Raw genomic sequence first — 18,517 nt, 5'->3', positions numbered from 1 at the left:
TGCTGGTCAGGTTCTATTAAGAACTGACTCTGTTGTTCTACGGCAGTTTCTTCTGCCTTCCAGAGTTCTAGATAGTCCAGCTCTTTTCTATCATGTACTTAAAGCTCCTCAGGTTGGACTATTTCGTGGCAGCCAAAGTCAGAAAACGCATACCCATCTCAGAGTCACTCTTCACATTTCTCTTTAGCCTTGTGGCTCGAGCCCGGGGACCTGTACAGCATATGACACCAAGCCTCCCGGGTGGGTCATGAGCCCTGCACAGACACTGATGATGTCATTTGTCATCTCTTCCCAGTGGGAAGGGGTTCTTTTTACAAAAGATATTGCATTGTTGGTAAAGTAGAGGATTCATTGCCTCTATAGATATTTCCCCTGTTATTTCATCGTTTGGGATATTTTATGACTGACAGAATGACTTTGTGTTCTCCATCAGAAATCAATGGCTTGAACACCTGCCAGGAAGTTAATGGTGTGGAACGTGCTGCCCCAGAGACTTTCCCCCAAGATGTTTTCACTAATGGACTTAAACCAGTTGGGGGACTTGTTCACCTGGACGCCCTTGATGGGAAATCAAACAGTCTGGATGATTCAACCGAAGAAGTTCAGTCTATGGATGTGAGGTAGGTCCACTGCTTTTGCATTGGAGCCTCATCTCTTCCCCAGATACCTCTACCACCTCTTAGTTGATTTCTTCATCTTTTCCACACCCAAATCTTTCTACACACCTATAGTAGATACGGTTGCCATTGAGGAAAGCTAACAGTGGTAAATTAATATCCATGTTTTGGGTTGAGTTCCCTAGAAACAGAGCCTGGGACAGGGATTCTAGGGCATGGGATTTATCAGAAGAGAGTTCTCAGGAGAAAGGGAAGGGGAGGGAAGCAGGATTGGGCAGGGGGAGTCACTAAGCAAGGATCTGGTCTCAGCTGGTCCCAGTGGAACTCTGGAGGATGGATTTCCACCAGAGAGCGCTCTGACTGCGGTAAGGGAGGCGGCCTTCATGGCACTGTGTTTGTCAGCCATCGACTGTGGAGCACCCAGGGTGGGGATGCTCCCATCAGCCAAAGGCAGTTGTCCAGAGGAAGGGCAGCAGCTGTGAGCCCATAGCAGCTGGGGGGTGGGTGCAACCACAGGCAAAGGGGATCTGGGTGGGGCACCAAAAGGGCACACTCACTGTGTCCAGTGTCTCATGTTTAAGTAAACTTGTCACTGGAAACTTGATAAAGGAACTAATTTGCTTTCAGATCCTAACAACTTAAGGAATTCTTAACTGGTATATGTTTGTGGATAACATTGCCTGGCAACTTAATCCTGGACCAGAGGAGGGCTCAGTTAGCCCGGGGTTGGGGCAGAGGCGCTGGAACAATGCAGTGCAGGGCAGTGGGGCTGGGGGTCCTCTCTGTGACAGGAGGGAATGCCAGTATTTTGTACAAGCTCTGCCAGAGCTCCAGCCTGCCGGAGCTTACACTTATCTCCTTGCCTGTGAATACTCAGCCTCAGTCTGGGGGGAGGCAGGTGGGGAGCAGAGCCTTTCCCAGGGCACGCTGACTGTAAATATACCAGCTCGTGCACCCTGGCCTTGAGCCAGATATGGGAAAACCCAGGGTCCAGCCGCCCTGTCACCAGGAGAGCGAGTGCTGCGCAGCCTGAGAGTACGGCCTCGTCAGGCCTTGCCACCACCCGCCACCATCATGGCAGACTTCCTGTAAGTGGTGCCACTCTGCCCCCGGGGGGGGCAGGGAACTGCTGGGGCATCTTAAAGGATAACACAATACCTCCCGCCGCCGTGTCGAGGCAGTTGTGCTTATTCTTTCTGCCTCTGGGTGGGGGGGCGGGACGAGACCTGGCACTGGCCATGGTTCAAGGAAGTGAAGGAGCTTTGTGTGTGCACTGCGTTCTTGGTGTGGCCACCTCTGCACTGGAGAATGGTGACTCCTGGGGGCAGCGCCTAAGCTTGTGGCGCCATTCTGTCCTCCGCCTGCTCTGACCAGCTGTTCAAACCCTGGGAATGGAGGTGGGCAAGGCGGAGATGGGGCGGGTGTTCCCACTAATGAAGCAGTTTGCCCAGGCTCCGGGCCACCAGAAGTGGCGTCAGGTAAGCTGCTGCCCCTTAACTAGGCTCAGTGTGAGGGAGACAGATCATCTGAGCTTCTGCAGTTCAACTTGTTTTTCTAGATTCTTCTCTAAGCTCTTACGGAGGAAGAAAAAAAAACAGACAAACCTGACAGCAGCCCTACTCTGGCTGTTCAGAGAGACTCCTGGTGAGGGGACCTCAGATCCCGGCCCACCACTTATCTGAGCTAGGCCTCTGGTTGACACGCTACGAAACTTCCTCCTTCCACCTCTAGGGAGAGGAGAGAGAGAGAGAGACAAGGCCCGCGGTGGGGAGGGGGGGCGGGGGAGTGGAAGTCTCACTTTAGCGAGGGTGCTGTGGGAGAGATCGGCTCTGCAGGTGGCCGGGTGGGTGGCGGGGGGTCCTTGCTAACGACGTTCCGGGCCTGAGCACGGCCTCCAGGTGGCTCCGGCAAAGTCTTCCCCACGTGGTCGCCTGGGGGGAGAAACGCTTGTTGATTGCATTTTGCAGCGGAGGAAAGTGAGGTCTGGGGAGGGAAAGCTGCTCCCCAGAGGCGGTGCTACTAGAGAGAGGCTGCACCAAGGCACCCCGTGGTGATTAGACAGCCCCCCCCCCGCCCCCCCCCCCCCCCCACCGCCGTTCAGCTCACTTTCAGCTTCTGGCATTGGCTCTGTTTGCGTTTCCCATTTTAAGGGTTTCGGAAGTGCTTGGCTTCTCTGTAGTAGTGCGCTGGTGCCTGCGGGTTTTTACGTTCTTCCCATGGGCAGCGTGACCTTGGCCTTCACAGCCCTGCTCAATCTGAAACCACACACCTCAGATGGGACTTGAACCCACGGGCTGGGACTCAAACCCACTGTCTTTTAATTGAAATCGCACACCTGGTCTCAGGACTTAATGAAGCTCAGGTTCTTTATGTCTCAGCGCAGGAGGAATTCAGCGAGAGGCAAAGTGATAGGCAAGAAGTAGATTTATTAATATAGAATGCTTGTGAGGGATACAAGTGTGCAGACAAGGGGGCTCTGCCCCAAGAAGTAAGTGGGAAAGCCAGTTTATTTAGGGAGATACACACTCCAGAGACAGAGCGCAGGCCATCTCAGAAGGTGAGAGGCCCTGGGAGATGCACGTTCCATAGACAGAATACGGTCAGTCTCAAAAGGCGAGAGTGACCCTGAAATATGGCGTGGTTGGTTTTTATGGGCTGGGTAATTTCATTCGCTAACAAGTGTGAGGATTATTCCAACTCTTTTGGAGAGGGGGCCGGGGATTTCCAGGAATTGGGCCACTGCCTACTTTTTGGCCTTTTATGGTCAGCCTCGGAACTCTCATGGCGCCTGTGGGTTGTCCTTCAGCATATGCTAATGCATTATAATGAGGGTATAATGAGGCTCAGGGTCTAAGGGAAGTCGAATCTTCCACCATCTTGGGTCTGATCGGTTCTAACCAGTTTTTGTATCCTCAAAGGCTATGTCATTGTTTTAAAGGTTGTGCCCTGCCCCCTTCCCTCCCGTCTCAAATCCGTTTCCCTTCTGTCAGTGTCTCAGACTTAAACTAACTTGTATCTTTTATAATGTGTTACACACAAGCTCTGGCTCTAAATCCGTCTTCTCTAGAAAAGAAGAGTAGTATAACAAAATATGACAAATAGAATTAATAGTTTGTCTATCTCTCCATCTCTCTCTCTCCCTCCCTCTCTCCCTCTCCCCCTCCAGTCCTGTTTCAAAAGAAGAGCTTATCTCTATCCCAGAATTTTCACCAGTGAGTGAAATGATTCCTGGGGTATCTCTGGACCAAAATGGAACTGGTAATGCCCGAGCACTTCAAGATCTCTTAGATTTCACTGGCCCCCCCATTTTCCCCAAGAGATCCAGTGAAAATCTCAGCCTGGATGACTGTAACAAAAACCTGATCGAAGGATTTAACAGTCCTGGCCAAGAAAATACTCTGAACACCTTCTGTTGACAAATACAACATCTCTTTAATGAAAGGTACAGTCTTTTGATGATAGTCTAAATCTGTAACTCTCCAGCTGGGGTTTGTGAAGATGAGATAAACGTCACTCAGCCTCCTAGTCAGTTTTATTTTTACAAAAAGCAAACAAATGTGAACTCATGGTATGTACAAGAACTGAGATGGATTTCAAGTGAATCCTCATCTGAGAGCTTTCTGCGCCACCCCAGCATGCCCACCCCTGCTGTTCGGGGCCGGGGGGTGGGGTGCGTGTAGAAGCACTGGCTAAAAGTTTGGCCAGCCATCTGTCTCAGGTAGCAACTTTTTACAGACACTGAGAGAATGCTGTAATAGTGGTGCAAAGTAGTGTTAATAAAATGAATTTCCCCCCTGGTTTTATTCAGTGACATCCCACATCCTATCTAGAATCACTTGCATACATTGGTGAGTGTTGGGCTAAATGGTTTGCTGTCCTGTTGACTCCTCTGTTCTTGGATCATACCTGAAGGAGTAAGGGGGGAAAGAACTGAAGTTTGTGCCCTGAAGCATTCCCCGCCTTTGGCCTTTTTTTCTTGCCGAAGTGCTTCTAGAAACACTGGATTTGTGTGTACTTAGTTATACTCACCTTACATTGGATTTACTTCAGTTTGGGGCTTTTTTTTTTTTTTTTTTGGCGGTACGCGGGCCTCTCACTGCTGTGGCCTCTCCCGTCGCAGAGCACAGGCTCTGGACGTGCAGGCTCAGCGGCCATGACTCACGGGCCCAGCCGCTCCGCGGCATGTGGGATCCTCCCGGACCGGGGCACGAACCCGTGTCCCCTGCATCGGCAGGCGGACTCTCAACCACTGTGCCACCAGGGAAGCCCGGGGCTTATTTTTGAATGATGAAAAACATAATTAGAATGTGTCATCAAATACTTTCATAACTTAATTCCAATTGCTCCTCCCATTTTAGACTGAAATTTTTCTATTCTCAGCATTATCTCAGTCACCTTATTTTTTATGATATTCCACTCCTATAACAGAACTTCAATAACTGATATGATTTAGTCCAACCTTTCTGTTTCTTAAATGAGGAAACAGGTTGGGGAGGCCACACGGCTGAGGTCACAGTGTCTCGCATACTTATTTCTACCTGACCTCAGCTGTTGGCTGTAGACAGTGCATTTTGGAGTTTGCTTCTCTTGGCCCTTGGGGAAGCGGTTGTGGTCCTTTCACACATGAGAGGGAATGCATGACAGGCAGTTTTTAGAATAAACCATATCCCTGGTTTGGAAGAGCAGCTGCCTTCTTGGACACTTTAAAAAATTCACCTGAGCATTCTCTTTCCCTGACAGTTACATGGATTAATATTTAGTAAGAGATTTCTCTTGTTATTAGCATACCTTGCACCCTTCGGTTCACTGACCTCACTATCAGTTAAGGACCAGAAAATCCACAAAACTTAGAAGAGTGTTCATGGCTTCTCAAATCTATTTCCTACATTTCTAACTAAAAGAAGTGCAAAATCCTTGTCCAAAAAAGTCTTGGTTAAATAATTGTATTCATACTGCTTGTACGTTTTCATCTGTCATATAATTCTAGTTATCAAATTCTTCTCAGCCAGAGGTGGCAACGCCCCTGCTGGAAATGTGTTTGGAAAGGTGTTGGGGGTGGCTGTCACAGTGGCTGGAGGCAGCACTGGGATTTGTGACATTAAACGTCCTGCAGGTTTTAGGACAGTCCCGCGAAAGAAAATTTGACCCGCTAAAAGAATAGTCCTACACAAAATGCTGCAGCACTTCCGTTGAGAGACTCTATAAGCCAAGGAAAATGCAATTACCAAGAAGGTAGAAAGTCCCACACTGCGATCATTTCAGTGAGAGAGAATAGATGCTACAACTTGCAGAATACTGTCTCTCCATTGGTTTCACCTGATTTTGGTTTTGAATTGCCACAGGTGGCGTTTGGAGAACCCATGAAGCTGCTGGTAGTCAAATCTGAGCTGCCGGCCCTCTGAAGAAGCTTCTGTCGTCCTTAACCGCTGGATTCCAAACTATTAAATCAAAATGTAACTGTATTCCTACTTAGTATGTCAAACGCTGGCCACTCTCAGTAGATCCTTGAGACGTTGGCCTTGTCGGGCTTTAGCAGAGTTCCATGTTACATTTCTATTTATGAGCTTCAGCTGCTGATAAAGCACTTCCTGTACTCTTATTAGCATAGTGATCCTCTGAATAACCCGTGTGATTTCGGCTTGGAAAGTCACCTTAGAACCATTCTTATCCCCAGACTTGGAGCATATAAACATTTAGATGTCTTTTCTTGTAAATATTCTAGACATTTACCCAGACTCTACTTAAACATATACTGAAAACTTGGGTTGCATATCTCCCTGTCTGTGTTTAGAAGGAGAAGAAATTCTGGAACATTTCCCCCATCTCTGGGGTTTCCTTGTTGGAAGTTACTATCAAGAAGCCGTGTTTTATTATTAAACTTAGCTACCTGCAAAATGTGTTGCCCCCCATTGCTCCTTGGGCGGCTAGTGGAGTGAGTCTGGCTGAGTAAGGGAGCCATTGAACAGCGTGGAAGGCCGTCTGCTCCCTTAGGCATATTCCTCCAGACTTGGGCATCTGAATCTCCAAGGACCTTTTCATGTTGTACCTGAAATCCTCCAAGCTGTAGTCACTCCAGACCCTCAAGTGGCTTCTGGACTGAATGAATCGTGCACCTCCTGCCCAGGTGGTTGCTTGTCATGTTGTAGCTGTTGTTTTTCTCTTGGGTCTTGGGGCTTTTGTGTGTTTGTTTACTCAACTCTAATAAAACGAGGTACAAATGAAAAGCATAGTGCTCTGAGACAGGGGCCCCTGAACTGGACCTAATATGTCACTTTAACAGGCTTGAACATAAAAACATCTGGGCGGGGGACAAATGACGGTAGAATGTATACTTTACACGTTTTGTGCCATATAATAATGTGTTTTCTTCATTTCTTGTGGTGAAATGTGACTTTCAGATTAAAATAACCTTTTCTTCTTTGAAACCTTTTTTTTTGTCTTGTACAATAAAGAGTTTGGAAAGATCCATAATTCTGACTGAGGTTTGCAACCAGGAGATACAAAAAGTCTCCAAAGTAATCTTGTTATGTGCTCTTAAAACCAGCTACAGTGTAAGACTGTATTAGGTATGGAAACTGTGTACGTTTGTGTATGTGTATATACTAAATAAAATACATGCCTCCAATAATACAGTGCCATAGATCTTGATGAATATCGGGGGAAAATCCCTTTTATGACAAGCACATAGAAAATGATAGCATGGTCTGACTTTCCAAAAAACGCCTTGCCATCTTTCTTATAGCCCTGTTTTGCTAAATGTCTGTTTTCTTGCAATCTGTTGTACCTCACAGCACCATTGTGATCCTGGTGATGCCTCATTTGCACGATGTGTACCTTGTGTTACCGTGAAATACATTTTCATTGAAGCGTCTGATGGTGTGCTAGTGCTTTGTTTGCTTCTGTAGGCTCGATAAAAAAAAATGTGCTGAAACCAAACCAGATACCAGATTTTTGAAAACCTATTTGGAAAAAAAAAATGAAAAATCCTGTGTGGGTGTCCTTTCCCTGTCTAACTCATTAAAATTCCTCTATTGCCAGTTCCAAGTGAAACCAACTGTGGAAATAAGCTTCAGTGATGAGCTGTCCCAGGACATGATGAACTTGTAAGTATAGTAAAGTTGCTGTACTTTCATACCACTGATACGAGGGATTGCTAGCTAGCTAAGATGCAGTTAACCTTAATGTAATCTCCAAAAACATTCCATAGAGCAATCTGGCATTTCAACAAAATTATAATGGGAATGGTGACCCCTGTTTTCCAGTAAGCTGAAACCCACACCAACTTTTTTTTTGTATCTAAATCATGGCTTGTCTACTGCCTGGGAGACAATACCAGCCAAGACCAGGAGACAGGAGGGCCAGGACTGGAATGGGGATGTCGGATCCTTGTGGTAACTGCTGGGCTGCCACCTCCAAAGCCGAGGGCCCAGTTAACGCAGCTCTCCCCAGCTCTGATGACAAAGCCTCTGGTGAGGGCACACGAGTGGACATCCTCATTTTTTTCCATGTGCTGGCCTTTGACAGCAGCATTATAAGTAGCTTCTGTCATCATGAGCTCTGGCCAGAGGGTCGTAGTGACGTCTAGTCACTCCTAAGAGCAATTTCTACTTTGTGAACATTCTAAATTTTTCTTAATATATACGGGTTTCCTATTAGTCAAATGCTTTTGTAATTTTTTTTCATTTGGAAAGCAAGTGTAAAGAACTAGCTTGTTTCTAGAGTTGTTATACCCATCCCCACTCTTGAGCATCACTCAGGAAGCACAATTATATAAGAAAATGGAGCGAGAGCTCTTAGGAACATTAGAAAAGAGAAAACTTTACAGATAGTCTTTTTGTGGGGAATCCATGAGAAACAACTGGGGAACTCAGAATAGTTCCACAGGGGCGCTAACCACTAAGTGAAGGAAAATCAATAGTTTTCTTACACATTAAAATAATTTTCTTACACAATAGTTTTCTTACACATGAAAAATGGATCCTAAAAAACTCATAAAATTCCTAGAAAGAACGAGCTTCGTCTAAAACTTGACCAGGGGACGTTAGAATAAATGTAAATGGAAAGACATGCCATGCCCCCTGAATGGGAAAACCTACACACCCGAAGAAGAGTAGGTGACCCACCCTCACATTTGTGTAAATTAAATGAAGTTCCACTCCATGGGATTTCTGTTTTGCAACTTGAAAATATAACTGTACAGGGAATTCCCTGGCAGTCCAGTGGTTAGACTCAGTGCTTTCACTGCTGAGGGCCCAAGTTTGATCCCTGGTCAGGGAACTAAGATCCCACAAGCTGTGCTGCGTGACCAAAAAAAAAAAAAAAAAAAAAAAGATGTAATTGTACAGTTCATGTAAGAAAATGAATACAAAGCTAAGAAACTTCTAGAGTGAGTTTTTTAAAAGGGAGGCTTCCCCCAACAAACAGTCAAATGTATGGTAAAACTTCCATAATTAAAACAGTATAGTGGTTTTTTTTTTGGCCTTGCCCTGCAGCTTGTGGGATCTCAGTTCCCCCGACCAGGGATTGAACCCAGGCCACGGCAGTGAAAGCACGGAATCCTAACCACTAGGCCACGAGGGAACTCCCTAAAACAGTGTAGTCTGATAGAGAAATAGAATTTGGAATAGAAATAGAGATCAGTGACACATCCAAGAGAGGTGAGAATTTAGTGCATGATGGGACCGGGGTGGGTTGATCATTTGTTCCTGGAGAGAGAGAGCACGTGGTTTAGTGTCTCCTGAGGGTCAGCCAAGTTCAGTGTCTCTGATGGGCTGGGGATAAGGACCCAGAAGTTAGTGAGGAAATGATAAAGTCAGGAGCGGGGTCCAAGGTGTGGGTGCCAATTATGGTTCAGGGTTTAAGTCGGGGAAATTTAGACACGAGCCTGCAAAGACCTCCAACTGATGCCTCCCCCTCCTCGGGATATGCTGTGATCTCAGGAGGTGGGAAGCAGTGGCCTCTACTCGCCATGGTTTAAGCTTCTCCTGCAGGAATGAACCTTAACAGTCAGCACGTCCTGAGATCCTGATGTACGCGAGGTGGTCCTAAGACTTGTCCAGGATGTGAGGTAGGTAGGAGAGGGTTACTTTCCCAAGGACACACAGCTGGAACTTGGCAGAGCTGGGGTTGACCCTGGGGCCACAGCTTTGGTGCCCCCAGGGGAGCTGACAGGCTCTCCTGCCCCTGAGAGCAGAAGTGTTTTGCTAGAGCAGGTGCTTATAGTGGAGAAGGGCCAGAAGCCCCATGGAGAATTGTAGTTCTGCTTCTTTTTATTTAAAAAAACTATTGAGATATCATTCACATACCATAAAAATTCCTTCCTTTTAAAGTATACAACTCTGTCTTTGATTTCTTCACAGTCATGCAACCATCACCACTATCTAATTCTAGAACCTTTTCATCTGAGCTCGCTTTTGCAAGGGTTATTATCCATATGTCTACTCACAGCAGCAGAGCTTGGCTTTACTGTTGGTTCAAGTTCCCATCATACCTGGAAGCAAGACCATGGGATTTGAAAATAGTATCCCCTAAACCAGTTGCTCCCCTTTTCCCCCTAGTCTCCAACAGGCCAGATTAGGGTGGTGTTTATCTAACTCAGTCCATGCCGGCTGTTTTGTGTTGTTTCACATTCTGTGTGCATAAATACTGGATCAGATGCCAAACATGGGCTTTCTATCAGATGCCCAACGTGGGCCTTTTAGGCCGATGAGAGACATGGAGTGGTGAGCGCCTTCAGCTCCGTGGTAAGTAAGTGAGAAGTTTCTGTGCAGTAGTTAGGAAATGCCAAGTTTCATTCTTCTGGTTGGCCCTGAGGGATGGTTGAGTGCTAGGGGCAAGGTCTAAAGCAGCCAGCCTTCTGGACTTCCAAGAAAGCATTAAGGCAAGCTTTCCCCATCTCACGAAATGCAAAATGTAAGGAATAGAGTCCCAAGGAATTAAACTTTTGCTTAAAGGAACTTTGTTTTCGAATCAGAGCCCACAGCTCTCTGTTGGTTGTACTTGTCTTTGAACCGCATTTTCCTAGTAGCGCCTGCAGGCTTATCTTTGAGACAATCAGAAAGTTGTCACTACAGAGGTGATAGCTAGGAAGGCACTAGGTCCTGCACAGTAGATGTTCGAAGAGCTTGTGGGGTTGAATGCAGCCCCCGCGGTGGGTCTTCATGGTTGTTTTAGAACAAACTGAATCTTGCTGGCATCACTGGGAGGAAAGAAGCGACTCCCATTTGCTCAGTGGAACTGGCCTTCTGGAAGCTTCTCAGGGGCCACCCCTGTATGGTGACAGCTCCGATGGCTGGTATGAGGTGTTCAATGTTCACCAATGGTAAGAAATTATCCAGAACATGGAAATAAGGCCGAAAGATAACAGTGTGCCCTTACAAAGCCCTGTGACAGCATGGTCTCAACAAAGCAGCCCAAGGGGCCACTGAGTCTCAGGGGATGTGACTTCCTATGACTGCCTGTGTGCTGTGACCTAGAACCCAGTCTCCAGAGTTATTCACCTGTAGACAGAAAGTTGCAGATGACTTTTGTCCTATAGAAAAGCTACCTCCACAGGTTATTCCTGTTTGTCCCTGTAGAGCACTAAGCAATTTTGTATCTAACTTTGCAGTCTTCTCCAGCATTCTTTGCTCCACTAAGTATATGTGTGTGTTGCTGTGTGTATACTTACATCCAAGTGTGTGTCACAATCGGTTCTGTATCCTCCCTTGATCCGGCTTTGTCATCCTGCTCGTTAATGAGTTAAACACAGTCGGGGAGGAAGAAAATTTACCTCTACCCTTAACAGCTTCTTCTGGCTGATCTAAGAATTAAATCGACGTGAGACAGACTAACAGGAGAAAGTCGACTTTAATTTCATCTATATGGGAACTCCACATACATGAGAGGGTCAGAGACCCCACATTTATGAAAGGTTTGAAGACAGAAAGGTAAACTGAGGTCCCTGTGCCATCCGAGCTGAGGAGTGGGATAGCGGCTGGGGGCTTCCCAGGACAGGAGCGTCGCCCAAAGAATGATAAGAAGAGCAGCTGTTTGGTATCAATAATTAGATGTTTGTCCTGCCATATAGATGGAGGTACTTAGATAAAATTTATTTCTGCTAATAACTCTTTTCTGGTCAAGAGAAAACAGCAACAATTTGAATTCTAGGTAGTCAAAGGAGGGCAGTAGTTTCTCTTGAATCCGCAGGGTCTCAGTGACCTTTAGCTGAAAATAATCCTCATGCGAATGTGGCACATTTGGGGGAGGCTCGCTCTGAACCTCAACAACACATTTTTGCCACCTGCTCACTGTACATTTACGTCGCAAGTATGCTTTTAACCTTTGCGAAGTTGTACTTTGACAGTGAGGATGCCTTAAGTCCTCAGCAAGCTTTGGGAAAGTTTAAGCAGCTGCTCTAATGGCTTTAAAGGTTCCTATTGAATGCTAGTGTCACGGATGTCATGGTGTGCCACCTACACGGCCCTCCCTTTTAGGACTGAGGTATTTGTCTTTCTGGATGTCTCCTTCCGGATGCTGGAGGTACAGTTTGCTGAGGTTTGTTGGTGGAGTTCCTTTCTAAGAATTGCCCTTGACTGAAGGAGGCTGCCTCACCAAGGTTAAATCCCCTCACTTGGACAGCCAATGGATAGGCTGGATCCTGACTGGATTGCTCAGGTATATAAAGACCCTTGCCTCAAGGTAGGACAACTCAGAAGGGTTGTCCCAGCTTCAGAGCTCCCTGTGGGTTCACCCGAGGCCTTTCTTGAGAACGTATTGCAGCCCAAGTTCTGGCTGCTGCTTCCTTCACTCCCCTGCCCCCCTCCCCCAGCACTCCCCATGCCCTTCCTGTGTGCAACTGGTCTCAGAGCCTGTTCCTGGAGAACCGGACCCGAGCCAGCTAGGCAGTGTGCTAAGAGCTTTCCACGCATTCTCTCCCTTAGCCTTCAGAAGGGCTTTCTGAGATAAGCACTGCTGTTGCCATGTTCACTTTACCATGAGGGCCAAGACAGGTGAAGTCCCGTCATGTACAGCCAGGAAGTACGCAGCTGGGCTCCAAACCCAAGGTTTCCTTTGGAGCCTGTGCTTGCCCTGGCCCACCATGCTTCCAAGTTCCTGCCTGGGAAATCACACAGGCTTATCCCCTAGAGGCTCTTGCCAGTCGACACATCTCCTAGTTATATTTGCAGGTTTCCCAATTGAGCTCAACCAGCTTCCCTCGCCAGCAGTTGTTGCTGATTTTGCAAATCCCTGGGCATCTTCTGCTGAGGGGATTTGGTCTGTCTTTTGCTCAGTTCCAGCAGAATACCTGCACCCTCCATCTGGGAACATGGACAGTTGGTAGGATAGTTTTTTTTTCCTCATCCAGGAGGAAAGCCATGTCATAAATGCTCACTTATTAAGCACGTATGTGTGAATACCTACTCCCTACTCTGTGCCAAGCAGTTTGCTAAGGATGAGGATAGAGCAGAGAACGAGACCAGATATTGTCCCCACCTTCCTGGAGCCCATAGTCTAGCAGGGAAGAGAGACAGTAGACAAATTTTAACAAGTTCTTATTTGCAGTTGTGATGGGTGATGAGGTCAGGTTTGCTGTTATACATTTTCATATTGTTACAGTTTGCGATGAGACATTTATTTGTGTGATTCTTGGAGTAATGTCTTGTCTATCTCCCTCACTGTAAGCCTCCTGATAGCAGGGCTGCCATATTCCTACTACCTAACACAGGTATTCAGTAAATATTTGTGAGTGAGTAAACACAGTTGTTACTGAGAAAAGTTTTGGATTCAAATCCATGGCCTCTGATCTACATATCCTTCTGCCAGACCCACATTCTATCATGAGATGACAGTCTCAAGGATCCTGGTTTTTGTCTCTGCATTGGATCCTCAGCACGTAGAATGGCACCTGCCACAGACGAGCCCCACGATAAATCTTTGCTGAATGAATTTTTTAAAATTGAGAATAAGTGTACTAGTTTTGATCATTCCACTACACACGACGCAAAGTAGCTTCAATATTAAGGTTATTTAGGAATCACACGTAATATGTAAGAAGCTCCAAAGACAGCTAAATGACATCAGGATTCTGGGGCAGCACTTTTTTTTTTTGAGTTTCTTGCCTCTTAGGAAGGCTGCTATGGCACCAGCATCCCATCCTCAATGCCACTGTGTCAAAGTTGTGAAAAAGTTAGTGGCAGGCTGCCCTTTCTACCGCTTCCTCCTTCTATCAGGGAGGAAACTCTTTCCCGGAAGCTCCCAGAAGATTTCTGCTTCCCTTTGGCCAGTACTAGGTCTTACATCGACCCCTAAGCTAATCACTGGCCGAAGGGAAGGAGATGACCGCGCGTATTAGTGAAGGTAATGCTGGCTTCTATAACAACCCCACCCTCCCCGCAAGATGCACAATGTCCCAAATACAATAGAACTTTTTTCTCCCTCCTGGGAAGTCCAAAACAGATATCCTTTATTTATTTTATTTATTTAAAAAAAAATTCTTTTTTTTGCGGTACGTGGGTCTCTCACTGTTGTGGCCTCTCCCGTTGCGGAGCACAGGCTCTGGACGCACAGGCTCATCGGCCATGGCTCATGGGCCCAGCCGCTCCGCGGCACGTGGGATCTTCCCGGACCGGGGCACGTACCCGTGTCCCCTGCATCGGCCGGGGACAACCACTGTGCCATCAGGGAAGCCCCAGATATCCTTTATTACAACTCTCTTTTGAGTGGTAATTCAGGGACTAGGCCCCTTCCATCCTGTAGCTCCCTCATCTTCCAATTTTGTCATGTTTTTCTGCATTAAGCTGACAGAATAGGGAAAGAGAATGGAGAAGACACACTGCTTTCCAACCACCTTGGCCTCTAAGGGACACGTATCATTTCCACTCACATTTCATTGATAAGAACTAGTCACGTGGCCCCACTTAGATGCAAGGGATGCTGGGAAGTATAGTCCCTGGCTGCTTTGTTTCTTACCAGGGATAGTACTATTCTGTGTAAGGGAGAGCACCAGTACTGGGTTGGCCAAAAAGTTCGTTTGGGTTTTTCCATAAGCTCTTATGGAAAAAGCAGAAGAAACTTTTTGGCCAACCCAATATTTTGGTGGCTAGTTAGTTGTCTCTGCTATGCCATGACTGGCTGAGACCAGAGCCGTCCAATGGAAATATAGTGGGATCCACATTTGTCATTTTCAATTTTCAAGTAGAGGGCCTGGGAAGAGAGGAGCAATAAATATTTTGACTGTATTATTATGAAATCTACCACAGGGTCCATTATGTTCTCTTTCCCTACCAGTCTAAGGGAGAGTGAAAATTGGTGTGAACATTTAAGAAGAAGTTGTGGAGTACCTAACAAATATGGCGTTAAACAAAGCAAATTTATCAGGCAGATGAAAGGTTTGAGAGCTCAGTGACTTTTGAACTGGTGTCTGGGTTGTGCTGGGGACACAAAACCAGACCTGCTTATGGTAGAAAAGATATGTGAACTGAATCCATCAAGGATCTGGGCAAGAGCTTCCGGGGGAACACTAAAGATTTAAATAAGGTGAGTAATGAACTTTTAAACAATTAATCTTATTTTGCAGTAAGATTAAGTTTTAAACCTAACCTCACCATTCCTTTTTTGCCTTGCATCAATGTAGGTAGTTCACATCAATCAAAAAAAGTTTTTTTCAAAATAATTGCTGACTTGTGACACCTTGTTTTAAAACCACAAATATTGTATTGCTTTCAGAACCAGGGCCAAGCTGCTTCACATATTGCATTACAAAAGAGTTCATCAGAAATAATTTATGGAACCAGAGGGCTGGTAGCAGCTACCAAATCTTGCTTAGGAATTTGTCCTCCGTCTCCGTAGGAAAACAGACATAAAGGCAATGACTAGAATGAGCAAAAAGGAATCTGCAGCATAAGCCTGTCTAAAAACATTTTCTTCCAAATAATATAAATCATTTCTGTCTGTGCTCCACTGTTGACAAAGCCCTTTAAAAAGTAAAGGTAAGGAAAGGACAGTGACCACAAAAAAGTGCTTGTATCATGGGATGGAAGAAAAAGAGGAGGAATCAGGGCCAGCTAAGCATTATACATCAAATTTCACTGACAGTATTAAGCAACATAGCCAAAGTCAGATACTTAAGGAAAGAGAAAATTCACCTGGTCTGTCAGTCCTGACTTATAAACACTAATGTAGATGCTGAAGCCATGACCAACACAATACAAACCATCTAGAGAAAAACTATGAGAAAAATCTGGGCCAACAGCATTGTCAGGGGATGAGAAAGCTATTCGTCCTACTTCTTCCTAATTATCTTATTCTCACATCGGCATTTAAAAAAGAAGGCTATACAGAAGGATAGCTGGAGATACATATCAGGGCAGCTGGCAGGTTTCCCCAGAAAACAGTGTCCCTCCAAAAAATGACAATAGGCACTTGATCTAAGTCTGTATCAAAGCATGATATTCATTCTCTCTCTCTCTTGCTCTTTTAATCTGACTTTTTTTTCTGGTTTAAGAATTAGTAGTTTAAAAACTACTCAATTTTATCAAGTCTCTATGTCCATCTTCTGGTTTACAGGAAATACAAGCCATAGAGAAGTGGTTCTCAAACTTGAGCATGCTTCAGAATCTCCTGGAGGGCTTGTTGAAACTATGCCGGGCCCCACCCCCAGAATTTCTGATTCAGCTTTAAAGCAGAAGCTTTAAGATCCAATGTATGGTCCCACTGTTGCTCCTTTTCTTCTGGTATGACACCAGTAATGTCTCAGATAGCATCAATTTCTTCACCCTGGGTCCCAGACAGAAGAACCAAAGCTGACCCATGATGGACTTGAAATATAAGTGAAAAATAAGCATTCGTTGCTATAAGCCACTGAGATTTGGGGTTTGTTATCATAGCGTAATTTATTCTTACTAATATAGAGCCCTTGTATTAAGCATACTTGGCATTCTAGAGCAGGTTTGGCTTTGCATGAAAATCAAAGAAAAAATAAATGGAAAGGCAGATAATATTTCATTTCTCTTAGGCTTGTTCTGCCTCTGTATGTGTGTGTGCTATTCATATACATAATCAGGAGCTATGAAACCTTATGCAAACTACTTAACCTCTCTGTCCACAGAAGCAGCATGTAGGGCGAGGGCCATCTCCTTGTGCTTATTATTAACCAGTAATAAGTCTGAACAAAAATCACCTTGTTCAAAGATGAATCAAGAGAATGTATTGAGAGATATATATATATATATTTTGTATACTTCATTATATATGTGTGTGTATGTATGTGTATATATATATTTGTGAAATATAAAACCTAATCGTGGAAGAGAAAGAAGAGCATACTTATGAAAATGAATGACTACGGAATCCAAAAGAGGAATTTTATGACCGGTTTACCATCCTTTTGCAAGAAGGTAGGCTTTCTATAAAACCAGAACAGAAATTCATAAGGAAATGAAACGATGAGATGGAAAGTCAATAGGATGAGGTGAAAGAGAAGGATGGGGTGGGGGGGAGAGAAGGAAATGACGGAAGGAAACAAAATTATCAATAATAGAAATTGAGTAAAAACAGAGGCAGAAAAATGCTTTTGGAAATCTTATCGGTAACATTGAAAGCAGATTGGAGGTCTACCAGAATGCTGAAAAACGGTAAACAGATGAAAACGATAAAACAGATGTTTACCACAAATAATTGCTCTTCCTAAAAGAGAGACCAGAACAAATGGAGCAAAAACAATTCTTGAAAGTAGAATGGAAGAAAACCTTCCTGAACTGAAGCAGATTAAGAGGTCCCACACCTTTTAACCAGACAAAAGGGATAATATGTGCAATGGAGTATTCATCTTAAACAGCAAACATTTCAGCATAGCCAGGGCATTGAGCGCAAAGAGGAGAGAAGTTGGAGAGGTAAGTATGAACCAGATAATCAAAGGCCTCATATACTATGCTGGGGAATTTCTCTCTGCAAAACAGGAAGCAAAAATCATGTATGAAGAGAGGGAAATGATCACTGGTATGGGGCTTAAAGAGAGTGGTAAGGGTTAGTAACAGCAATTACTGGAAATGAGAGTGGTCACATAAAAGGATTCCTAAGAGGCACCAAGGCTGTCCACTGCGGTGAGTCTCCATAAATTTGTAGTGGTATCATTCTATTATAGTTGTGTGGCTTTTTCCTCCCAAGTAGTGCTTGGAAACATAGACGTGGGTATGGAAAATGCAGATAACTGGAATGTTTCAAGGTGGTGGTTTGATGTTGGGACGTATCAAAGGGCAATTCAAGGGGCTCTGCCTACAAGAGTGGTTGAAGTCATGGGCTTCAGTCAGGTAGAAGGTAGAAGGTTCAGGGGATGTGAGAGCTCTGTGGTTTTTGAAGAACAAGTATATTGGGACTAAGGGAGAGATAGGACTACGAGGATGAGGATTGAGTCCAAATAAATGGGGTTGGTAAACTTAAGGTTTTAGCCATGAAGCAGTATAAAGTGATGGATGTCTAGATTTTATAGAATGGGTACCTGGGAATGTGTGGATTAAGTAGAGGTAAAGTCATTTGGACCGAGGAAGTTAAGGAAACATGGCTTAGTCATGGGTGTTGGTTTCATCAGGATGATGGCAGTAATTCAGATGGAGAGGAAAACTAATGCAGTCAGTAGACGACAGTGACAAGGGAGGGTAGAAGGTCCACCAGATGGGGTGGACCCTGAAAGAGAAATCTTGCAAGGGGTAAAAAGAACATCAAAGTGTCAAGTGAGAAAGCTCCAAGAGTGAGGATATGCTACCTTTGGGGTGATGGATGGAGTGTGGGAGGAGAGAAATCAAAAGAGCAGGTAAAAATGAGTATTTTGAATTGCACGGTGGAGGGATGTTGGTACCATTAACCTATTTGGGAGGTACAGAGGGGAGGTTTTGTTTTCTGGGTACAAGCTTGATTTGAGGCCA

General features: G+C 45.2%; 2 protein-coding genes across 13 annotated transcripts in view; both read left to right on the top strand.

Moving 5' to 3' along the window:
- Positions 1-4,033, top strand: part of MAP7D2 (MAP7 domain containing 2) — a gene marked incomplete at both ends in the record, with an annotated part of 52,096 nt that extends 48,063 nt beyond the window's left edge. For all 12 annotated transcript variants that reach the window (XM_082864210.1, XM_082864209.1, XM_082864207.1 and 9 more), the window contains 2 exons: positions 434-620; positions 3,784-4,033. In XM_082864210.1, the coding sequence (XP_082720336.1) occupies positions 434-620; positions 3,784-4,033 (437 nt within the window). The remainder of the gene's footprint in view (positions 1-433; positions 621-3,783) is intronic.
- EIF1AX (eukaryotic translation initiation factor 1A X-linked) overlaps positions 1-18,517 on the top strand; it is a 396,407-nt gene that overhangs the window by 131,453 nt on the left and 246,437 nt on the right. The gene's annotated exons all lie outside the window — the stretch shown is intronic.

Source organism: Leucopleurus acutus (assembly GCF_964270905.1).
Source record: "Leucopleurus acutus genome assembly, chromosome: X".
NCBI classification, from domain to species: Eukaryota; Metazoa; Chordata; class Mammalia; order Artiodactyla; family Delphinidae; genus Leucopleurus; species Leucopleurus acutus.
The sequence above is the reverse complement of the archived record's forward strand: the minus strand, read 5'-3'. Positions and strand labels throughout refer to the sequence as shown.